Source organism: Neltuma alba, unplaced genomic scaffold (genome assembly GCF_004799145.2).
Source record: "Neltuma alba isolate B1F8T4 unplaced genomic scaffold, ASM479914v2 tig00010409_pilon, whole genome shotgun sequence".
Taxonomy (NCBI): Eukaryota; Viridiplantae; Streptophyta; class Magnoliopsida; order Fabales; family Fabaceae; genus Neltuma; species Neltuma alba.
Window position 1 is genome coordinate 279,803 of NW_021635311.1, and position 11,660 is coordinate 291,462.

The 11,660-nt window shown below is 36.7% G+C and overlaps 2 protein-coding genes across 2 annotated transcripts; both read right to left on the reverse strand.

Moving 5' to 3' along the window:
- Positions 1-5,634: 5,634 nt before the first annotated feature.
- On the reverse strand, positions 5,635-7,309 carry LOC114756435 (uncharacterized). The gene is made up of 3 exons (XM_028945384.1): positions 7,061-7,309; positions 6,735-6,977; positions 5,635-6,639 (listed from the first exon to the last, which is right to left on the reverse strand). The coding sequence occupies exons 1-3, from the start codon at positions 7,307-7,309 to the stop codon at positions 5,635-5,637; spliced, it is 1,497 nt and encodes a 498-aa protein (XP_028801217.1).
- A 356-nt stretch (positions 7,310-7,665) lies between these two features.
- Positions 7,666-8,716, reverse strand: LOC114756436 (prostatic spermine-binding protein-like). Its single transcript, XM_028945385.1, has 3 exons — positions 8,626-8,716; positions 8,428-8,525; positions 7,666-8,190 (listed from the first exon to the last, which is right to left on the reverse strand). Exons 1-3 carry the CDS (start codon positions 8,714-8,716, stop codon positions 7,666-7,668), a joined length of 714 nt encoding a protein of 237 aa, XP_028801218.1.
- Positions 8,717-11,660: the final 2,944 nt, after the last annotated feature.

Consider the following 11,660-nt stretch of genomic DNA (forward strand, 5'->3'; position numbering starts at 1 on the left):
AATTAGTTAAAATAGCAAGAGACCTAAAAAATGTATACAAAAATGAGGTTAAAAAGGTTGTACTAATTTATAAAATTAGTCACGCAACCAAAAGGCCAATGGAGTGGCTTTAATAAATTAAAAAGCCAGTTTTGCCGATAAAAGGGTATTTTAGTAAATGAATTTTTACGCAAGGCTTAAAGGAAGTGTTATGGCCTAAGAAAATTCATAGATATTCTCTAGAATTAAAGGGAATTTATGGAGTAGACAGAAGAATTTTCTGAGCTTCGGAAGGCCATAAAGAAAGCCAGAGAAACGTGGGCCAAGTAAATTCGGAGGAAACTTATGAAACAAGTTTGATCCAACGGCTAGGATCTAATCTCCCCTCTCCTCCACCACATTTTTGACACTTGGCACCTTCTAGAAGAATGAGGTGAGCATGATGCAAGAAAGTGATGCAATGATGATGCAAAAGTCCACTTGAACTTCCAAGATTGCCCTTACTCCTTCTTCTAGCTACCAAGGGCATTTTGGTCCATTCAAGCCAAATTTTTGGCTATAAATAGATCCTCCCTCCTTCACATTTTCGGCCAAGCTGAAGAACACTAGGGGAAACTCTTGCAATTTTGATTCTTGAAGCTTAAATCAAGAGGAAGACACCTACTTTGATCAACTAGGTTTAGATCTAAGGTTAGTAAGTTGTTTCCTCTTGTTTCTTGCTTTGAATCTTTGGTTTTTATGGTTGAAAAGTTTGGTTTCCCTTAGGGCAAGGTGCTGGCTGAAATTAATAAGAGTTAAAGGAGGATGATTTTGATGTTAAACTTGGTTAGAACACATTGATTAGAGGTTGTTTCAAGTGCATCTATGTGGAAATTGGAAGAATTATGTGATGATTTGATGCCTGTTTTGAATAAGTTAATTTTTGTAACTGATTCTGAAATTTGGCATGCTTAAAGTACACTCTGTAAGATTTAAATCCATGGGTAGAACACTTTATTTGGATATGTGTACGATTTATGGTGATTTTTCAAAGTTAGAGATTGAAATCTGGAAACAGTGTTGAACTTTTGGAAGAGTGTCAAGTTCCGTATGATTCTGGTACTGTTAAGCGTAGAATTGGTTCATGAAACTATTTTTTATTTAAATTTAACTTAATGAGCTTTCAGTGGGACTTAGAACCACTCAATTTTGATTTTTATAGAATTAATTATGAATTTTCAAAGTTGAGCAAAAATTCTGGAGTTTCTGCGTGAACAGTACCTGCGAACCAAAATTTTCAGATTTGATCTTCTTGAATCTAAGGCCATCTAAAGTGGTCCTAATTGACAAGAAATAGATCTTAAGGATGGGAAATGAGGAGATTTATATTAGAAAAGCTAGAAAGAAAACCCTAAAAGCAAGAGAAAGGGTTGAGGTTCAAGAGAGCTAGTCTTGAACTTTATGTAATCTAGAGGTCCTAATAGATTGTATGATCAATGTGACTATGTTTAGGACCTTTGAAATATCTAAGAGGATGTTTGATGATATTAACCGAATGCCCACATGGTTGGAAAGTCAAGGGAGTCAAAGGAAAAAGTAAGAGGAAAGCTTGAGGTGCAAGGTAGTGAACTTATCTATTTTCATTGCTTGATGTTGTATGCTTATGTGTTGCCGTGTACATGTTATTGAATGTTATTGTGACATGTTTTGGCTACTGTAATTGCTATTCATGATGAGTAGATTATGTCTCCATGGCCATGCATCAAGAAGTTAGCTTTGAGCATGCTAATATGTCACTAATTAACAAGAGAATAAACAAGTTACGTGTAGTGCATTAGCATCCATCTAGCATGATTAATATGGTATTGTTTGCTACTGAGATTCCCTTGAATCTCACCCCTACCTAACCAACCATTTAGGTCAATCAATGATGGGAACTAATGGCATGAGAAGCAAGGAGAAGAAAGCGGACAATTATTGACGTTAATGATTGAGATTATGTTCAATATATAATTCTCCTATGTTGTAAATTTATGTTATGAATTCCATCAATTCAATATATGTGTTTATAATGTTTATGGAATGAATAAAAGTGCATGAGTATGAATGGGAAAGAGTAAGCCCATGTTATGTATGTCAAAGAAATTAAAAGAATTAATGCAAAAGTTAGTTAAGGGATAAAACGTAGGTCTTGCAGCAGTTAGTTTTGGACTTCAGTTTGGCCTATCAAACAAATGAGTTAAGTCACGAGTTTTGGCAGTCTCATAGTACATATCCCAAGCTTTAAAATGAGAGGTAAATCACCTTTTTTGGATGTGTACACAAGGAGATATGAATTTCCAAAGTTTAGGCACAGAATCTGGAAAGTCCAGATTTTACCAAATAAACAGTAATCGTTATCCAATAAATTGTATGAATTGGGTAATAATAAGTACAATTGGGTATTTTTCCCTTAAAGAGAATTGAAAGAGCTTTTCGTATAATTTTGGAAAACCTCCATATGATTTTTGTAGAATTAGTTATAATTTTTCAAAGTTGGACCTGTAATCTGAATTTTGCACAGTGAACAGTAATTTTGGAAAAGTAACGTCCTAAAGGAGATTTTTGAGCTCAAGACCATCCAATGTGGTCAAAAAGGATTCTAAATGGATTCTAAGATATTATATAAGTAAGGTGTGATAAAGGTTGCAGTGGATTGCACCGAATAGCATGTTCTTGAGATAGCTTGCGGCACCTCGCACATAATGGCATCCTTCTTTCTCTATTAAAGCCACTATGATAGTTTTCTCCATGCGTCGCGACTGTTGGTCTCTTTTTGAGCTTCTTTGCTTCTGATCTCTCTTCCTTGCTTGCTCCAGGCCTTTGGTCTTCCTTGACTACCCATACTTAGTTGAATCTTTCTCCTTGTAATCATCTTTCAGCTCTTGCACTTACCTGCACAAAGCATTATGCTTTGCACCAATAATCCCCGAATGGTTAGCATAAGTCAAAATTCACTTTGACAAATCATGTTATATAACTTTAAGAGGAAAATCCTACACCAATAGCTTCCAAAAACTATAAAAGAGTGCTAAAACAAGCTAAATTTGTAGGAATTTTGAGATGTTATCACATGTCCATCAAAATAATACAATATATGAAATGCTGCGTGGATTAAAATAATATGAGTATATATATTTAATTCAGAAAAATTTATTGAAAAATAAATAATTTTGCATTTTACTTGACTTATAAATCAAGTTATGGAATATTTCAGTGACTGCAAAATGATGGATTTTTGTTATAGTAATTTTGTCTACAAAAATATATTAAATTTAATGGACTAAAAGTCCTTTCTATTCACTCTATAATAATATATATTTTGTCTGCAATATATATATTGTTATGGATTTCTTTTAGTAAATTTCTATAGGTAAACAAGTGAATAATGAAATTTCTATTTGATGTTATATTACTATGAAACTATTATATGAGATTATTGTGTTCAAACCAATTGAACATGTAGATGCAAGATATATCCTGATGATTTTCATAATAACTTTTTTGTTGTTATTTTCACAATGTATAAGACAGGTGGAGCGTATATTGATAACCTAGCATATCCAAAAGATATGTTGGAGGAATTTATTTAAAATTTTTATATGATGGCAATGCATCATATTTGGATCGATTAAAAGAAGGGTCAAGGTGCAAAAATACCTATAACCTTATACCATATGTGCACCCAACACCATAACCTTTTTTGAGGTGCAAAAGTGACTATAAAAGTTCAATAATGTAGTAAAAGTGGCAATCCCGTTAAGTGTTAGTAATGGCCGTGAAGTAATCGCCAGCTGGGGGACAGGTGTGATTAATTGCTTGTTGACTATTGCAGACGTGGGTGAGGGGATCTGAATATATCAATTAAACTGCACACCTACCTCCTACACTGTGCGTGTGTCAAGTAGCGAGCGAAGAGGAAAGTGAAGAGCATCGCGAAGGGGAGAAATTGAGATGAAGGTCGATGGCATCTTCTGCGAGTTCGGTGAGTCCACGGAAGAGGAGGAGGGTTTCATTGATAAGGCAACCGAGTCGCGAGGAGGCGTACGAAGGGCCGACGAGGTACTGCCATCACAGGTTGGTAGCTCCCCGTTGGACAGCGTAGACAGAAGGAAACCCAGGACGGAGGTTCTACAGCTGCCGGAACTATTACCAAGTAAGTGTGGTGGGATTGAAATGATAGATGATATTGTGGGAAGCATTTAACCAGTGTTGATGAATTTCTACAGGATGGGGGCTGTGGTTTTTTTTGCATGGCACGATGGTGAGTTTGGTGATAGAGCAAATGCAGTGATCAAAGAATTGCTAGATGACATAGACAAGTTGTACGAGGAAAACACCAAACTTCGAAGAGGGAATGATAGTGAGAAGTTATATGAGGAGATGGTGGCTATACATGGTGAGTTGCGAAAGTTGAAGGGCAGAGATGGGGCGTAGAGAAGTGAAGTAAAGAAAGCGAAATTGAAGTTTAAAATTGCAATGGGAACACTGATTATAACGTGGGTGTGCTTCTTTATTTTGTATATGAGCAATGATGGCTGATTGAAAGGGTTCAATGTGGTTATGATATGTTGTACTATTTGAATTGTAATGTCTAATTATAAAGTAATGATAGAGTAATTATAAATGGGGTGCAGATAAATGTTGTGCACTTTGCATAATTCCAAAATATTGTGCACTGTACATAAGTCAAAGGGTCCATATATGCCCAACTAAGCATCCTAAAACAAGCCACCCAAAATATATGAATCAAGTGGTCCCAACATTAACAGCAATAATAAAAAATCACCCAAAGTCATCCAAAATACATCCAACAAATAATACTAAAAATAAAATACTAATGAGACTAAATAGTGGACTTGTTGGAGCTGTGCTTAGTCCTTCGCATCATGGTGCTTTGCTGTGCCAAGAGTTGGGAGGTTGTGACACAAGGTTGACCCCTCCACTGCAAAGGAGGAGGTTGAACTGGAAGCTGTGATACAGTGGGACCCTAGGGATGGAATTTAATCAACCTTGAACCATCAAGTGCGTTGGAAGTGACAGCCCCGGACCTTCGAAGTTCTTTTTCTTTGGGTATGGGAAATTTGGTCTATGGATCTGCATAATGGGTCATATAATGTTCAGCTATCCCTTCTTGAATGAGAACTTGAGATCTTAATCCAGGCTGCATAATGAGATATGGAGAAGTGAGACAGTAAGCATAAATATAAAAGTAGAATAAATGACTTAAACATGGCTCACATTATAAACCATACGCCCTGTGGATTCATCATATCTTATACCCATCCTTGATGATCCTCTTGACTTGTACACACATTTCTTCCTGCGAGATCTATGCAGTGATGATTGAGTTGGCTCTTGAGATAGTTGAGTTGGCTGAGTCGGTTGTGGTGGCTCTTAGGATGGTTGAGTTGGCTGAGTCAGTTGTGGTGGCTCTTGGGATGGTTGAGTCAGCTGACTTGGTTGTGGTGACTCTTGGGAAGCTTGGGATGGTGGGTCTAGTTGGTCATGAGAGGATTGTGATGGCAGATGTTTTTTCCTTCTTAGAACCCGAGTCTGTGTTGAAGAAGAAGGAGTTTAAAAACCATGGACATGGAAGCAAAATGGGTACTTCCACAAATATAAAAGACTAGGAATTTATGTGAAGTGGTTTACCTGTTTACATGTACTTCTGTTATGCCCTTCTTGATTGCAAATCCCACATTTGTGATGCTTGCCAGTTTTACTTAATTTTTCTGCATGAGGTGGTTGACTTTGGTTAGTTGGAGGAGTGACAGGCATTGGGATTGGGTCTGCACCATAACCAGACTTCTTCTTCCTTCTTTCTGCTTCCTCTGTTCTAATTCTCTTCTTTCTTGGTCTGCCAGGCAAGTTAGTGACCGGTGGAGGTTGCATAGGGAGGAAAGTTACAGTGTCCCAAAATTGTTTACCCCTTACAGGTTGAAGCTTTGTTTGGTACGAAGCTAGGTAGGTATCCTTGTGATAATAATGGGAAATTTGGGTTCTAGGGTCAATTTTGGCGTGATACATTGCACAGATAGCATGTTGGCATGGGATTCCTGTTAAATCCCATGCTCTGCAAGTACACATCTGCCTAGATAGGTATACAGTATGCCTATCTTGCCTCTCTGTCACCTCAAAAGCTTTATCACCATTAAAGTTCACTCTACAATACACAGCAAGCATCCTATTTGACTTAAACAGCTCTATACATTTGGGACTATGATCAGCAGTCCAATTCCTAACATTATTTTCACTATCTGCCCATTTAGCCATCATCTTCACTCTAATACCATCAAACATTCGAATAACTGGCAAGAACCTATACTCATCTATCCATGCATTTAATGACTCACTCATGTTGTTGTCTACACTCCAAGACTTACACCTAGGTGTGAAATAAGCCCTTACCCATGCATGAGGATCATAAGTAACCATGGCTTGAGCTGCTGGTTTGCTCAATGCTTCAAGAGACCTTAGATTGTCTTTGAACTCTTCTTCGAATGAACTCCACGCACAGGTGAAGAACTTCTTCTTAAGCTCATTGCCTCTCCAGCATTTACTCCAATTTGCATAAATGTGTCTTGCACACAGCCTGTGTTCTGCATGAGGCAACACCTCACTCATTGCGTTTCCCAATCCCTTGCAAAGACAGAAATAAATTAATTTTACAATACAGTCTAAACATCTACACCACTTAAATGCAAGAAAGAGCAAATGAAATATTTTTGTTTTACCTTCTGCATGTCACTCATAACTGTTACAGTCTCACCATCACCTAGATCAAATGACCTTTGTAGCCATTGAAGGAACCAAGTCCAATGAAGCCCATTTTCTTTTGAGACCAACCCAAACGCCAACAGGTATAATGAATCATTCGCATCTAAACTCATGGCAGTCAAAAGTATTCCCTTTGCTTTCCCTTTCAAAAATGTGCCGTCCACCCCAATCAAAGGTCGACACCCTGTCCTCCATCCAACCTACATCAAACCTCATCAATCAAAGAAGACAGGCAACAATAAAGGACGATTACTAGTATGAAGACAAAAAATTACAAAATTACCTTGCTCGCATTGAAACATAAGTACATTCTTTTGAAGACTCTTCTCCCTTGCTCTAATGCCTCTCGGCTTAGCTCAACGCTCACATCTGACCCTGGGTTTGATGACCTCACTTCATTACAATAAGCCTCTAATCTCCCAAACTCATCTGTAAAGCTACCTTCCATCTCTTGAATTATCATTCTCTTTGCCCTCTTACACTTATGCAAGCTCACGTTCACCTTTAAGTCCAACTCTACTTCCTTCTTCATCTCGCTCACTTTAAATTGAGCATCTCTTGCACCTTCTCTTTGAAGTGATCAGCCAACCATCTCACAGAAGCCCTAGGGTTCTTATACACACGTGTACACCCATGCTCATAGCATAGTGTCTTCACTTGGAACCCTAAATTCATCCCATCTCGAGAAGCATAAAGGAGGAAAGGGCATCCATCTTGACATACAACTTTCATTAACCTCTTGTCACTCCTCTCTATCTTTAGATCCACGCCCTTTCTTATAGCATACCTATCTAAAGTCCTCTTCAGCTCCATTTTGTCCATAAAGGTCATGCCCAACATAAAGAAGGGCCTGCTAGCTGAGCCCTCAGGCTCATCAAGGGCTGTGAACTATAGAGGAGGCCCATTATCACTTTCTAAGCCCAATTCATCCTCATCATAGTCACTCCCATTCTCTATACAAACCTCATACACTTCAAAGTCTTCAAACACAGTCTCCTTTGTATCTTCACTTGCACTTAACGCCTCATAGCTTGCATCATCACTATCATCTTCCTCTGACATCTCTTTATCCCTCTCATCACTATCATCTTCCTCTGACATCTCTTTGTCTCTGTCATCACCATCATCTTCCTTTGAGCTGTCTTTGTCCCAATCATCACTATCATCTTCCTCTGATCTCTCTTTGTCCCTATCATCTTCCTCACCAAAATCCATTGCCACTTTCCCTTTCCCTTTGTCCCTACCATTTTCATTAGCAGCCACCTTATTCTCCACAACAACTATGTCATTATCATTATTTTCTTCTAACCTACCATCATCTATGTTGCTATTTAACTCAAGATCTAAGTCGTGAAATTCTAATTCATTCTCATCAAAATCATTCAACCTTACTATATCCTCAATAATGTCTTCCTCATCACATGTTTCATTTCATGTTTCACCATTATTATCTTCTCTACCTCTTTTATTTTCACTGTCAGCTCTATCATTTCCCTCTCTGCCTTTCTCATTTTCATTTTTCTCCCTCCATCTCTGTCTTTCCTTTTCTACAGCGGCATCAATACTTTCTAAGATAGAGCTATGGCCTTCTCGCAATTTTATCTTAGTCTATTCCCAACTTCTCTTAGCAAGACAGCATATTTCGTTTACCTTATTCAATAATCTCCTATGCTTCTGTTCCAGTGTCTCCTCTTCTATGCTTTCCTCTTCGATTACAATGTTGTCCTCGCCACCCGATGCCATTTTTCCTGCCACCAAACACAATACACATTAGAACAAGGACTTCTGTGGGATTTCACTGTACTCAAAACAAAAATAATTGATTTATGGGTCCCAAACGATGCTTACTGGGGGGTTCTTTTTTGTCGCTTCGTTGCCACGATGTTGCCCTAGAATCCTTGATCACATGCGATTCCTCTTTCTCAGTGTGGTCCTGCATCCCCGTAACCGTTGATTCTTCCACTCAATCACTTTTGCTCTATGGTCGCAAATGTCGTTCGTCTTCCTCGTGATTCCTCAGACAGTGCCTTTTACTTTCTTGCCCCACACCATGCCTTTTAATTTTCATTTCTTATCTGCCGCGTTTTTGGCTCACCATCAGGTGCATTTACAGTCAGCAATTCATCCTGCCACCTACTCACGTGTCGTTCCAACTCAGTCGTTTCAGTCAAACTAACTCTCCTTAACGGTCAGCATTACTAACACTTAATGGGATTGTCACTTTTGCTACGTTATTGAACTTTTATAGTCACTTTTGCACCTCGAAAAAGGTTATGGTGTTGGGTGAACATATGGTATAAGGTTATAGGTATTTTTGCACCTTGACCCTTAAAAGAAATATATAATCTAAAAAGGATTAGAAATAATTCATTTGAGAAAAAGTGATCTTCTTATTAGGGGGATTAAAAGTGACATTATCATTAGCGCAATAAAGACCATGCTGTACTCTTTTACTTAACCAAGGTTTTGTCCATGGGATTTTTCTGTCAAGGTTTTTAAGGAGACAAGTTCAATGTATATTGTGTATTTTTTTCTTCATTAGGTTTTTGTCCCATTGGATTTTTCCTAGTAAGGTTTTAATAAGGCACAATATTTGTTTATGAATACCCAAGGGGGAGTGTTATAAATATTATGTTGTGTGGATGTTCATGACTTCTTAGCCCTTTGGGATTCTTTCTCATGTTTAATGGCATTATACCTTATAACTCCCAAACTGATGGGTTTCTAGTATTTATTTCTTATAACTTCTGATTGTACAATTATGTTGCTTAATTCTCTTCTTTATGTACTTGTAACTCCTTAGATTAGTCTTCAATATTGGGGTCCTATAAATAGGAGATGATGTACACACATTTGAGACAATGAAACGAATGAGAACTCCTATTTAATTTCTTTTCCAATTTCCTCTTATTTTCTCCATCTTTCTCATCTCAATCTTGATACTTTTCTTATTTTTCATAACAAAAAGAAAATTAGAATGAAAATATTGTCACTCATCCTACTTGGTGAGAGAAAATAGAAAGAAAAAGAAATGAGTAAATGTCAGAATGACCAAGATACTCTTATTATCAACAATCAGCAACGAAACTAAATAATTTAGCAAAAGAAATTTTTTTAAGTGAAAAAAAAAAAATGGGATTTTTTAATGAAATAAAATAAAAGAAAATAAATAAATGGGAAAATGACACATAAAGAAGATTGAAAATGTGAAATGCCAATTTGGGAAGCTAAGGAAATGTAATGACAGAGAGGGAAGTCCTTTCAAATTGGAATTTTAAAATTCAGTGAAATGACAAAAATACCCTTTGTTTTTTTTTTTTTAAAAAATGTCGGCCCCTCACCGGAAGCCGATAGTAGGCAGCCACCGCCGGCGATTGGCCATCTACGGTCGATAGCCGCCGTCGGGCATTGGTGCCGGCCACTGGTGTGGTGGCTTCCAATGAAGTTTTTTTTGTCCAATATATATATATATTTTTGCATGAGAGAATATGGTTCAAAGTATCGGGGGTGAGATTTGATCTCACGACCCTTTGGCCATTTGGGCCAACAAAAGGGAAGATGACCATTAGGCCATCAAAAATTTCTTAATTTTAGAATGCAAATAAAAATATAAGTTGACTCTTTTACTGTGACTTCAGCCTGTGATAACAATTTAGCTGAGGATAACAATCTTAATTGAGAAATAACAAGTCTAAATTTGATATTTACAACGCAACTTTTCCTGATACATAACAAGAAGTAGCATGTATATTAATTAAAAATAACCATAATTTATTTGAAAATGACACGTCTTTGCTGGAAAATGACAAGTTTAAACTTGAGATTAACAATGTGTCTTTTCCTGATACATAACAAGAAATAGCATGTACATTAATTAAAAATGACTATAATTTATTTAAAAATGACATTTCTTTAGTAGAAAATGACATGTTTTTAATGGAAAATGACAACAATTTATTTGGGAATGTACATGTTATTTCTTGTTATGTATCAGGAAAAGTTGCTTTGTTAATATCAAGTTTAGACTTGTGATTTTCCAATAAAAACGTGTCATTTTCAAATAAATTATGATCATTTTTAATTAATGTATATGCTATTTCTTGTTATATATCAAGAAAAGACATATTGTTAATTCAAGTTTAGACTTGTTATTTTCTAGTAAAGACGTGTCATTTTCAAATAAATTATGGTCATTTTTAATTAATATATATGTTACTTCTTGTTATGTATCAAGAAAAGTTGTTTTGTTATATCAAATTTAGACTTGTTATTTCTCAATTAAGACTTGTCATCCTCAGGTAAATTGTTGTCACAGGTTGAAGTCATAGTAAAAGAGTCATCTTATATTTTTGTTTACATTATAATGTTAAGAAATCTTTAATAGCCCAATGGTCATCTTCTTTTTTGTTGGCCTAAATAGCCAAGGGGTTATGGGATCAAATCCCACTCCCGCAACTTTGAATCATATTCTCCCATGCAAAAAAAAAAATTATGACAAAAAAACTTCATTGACACCCACCACATTCGTAGCTAGTGCCGGTGCCTGGCGGCTGCCAGTGGCCGGCCCCCAGTGAGGGGCTAAGTTTTTTTTTATAAAAAAGATAAAGGGTATTTTTGTCATTTTACTAAATTTTAAAATTCTAATTTGGGAAGAACTTCCCTCTCTGTCATTATATTTCCTTAGCTTTTCAAATTCTCACTTCGCATTTTCAAGCTTCTTTATGTGTCATTTTCCTTAAATAAATTATACATTATTCAATATTTTAATAAAATGATAAAAATCGAATAAAATGAAAGACTATAATAACTAGGGGTGTTCAAGGCCGGCCCGTCCTGGTCGGCCCGTTCCGTCCCGGTCTTATTGGGACGGGACGGAATTTCGG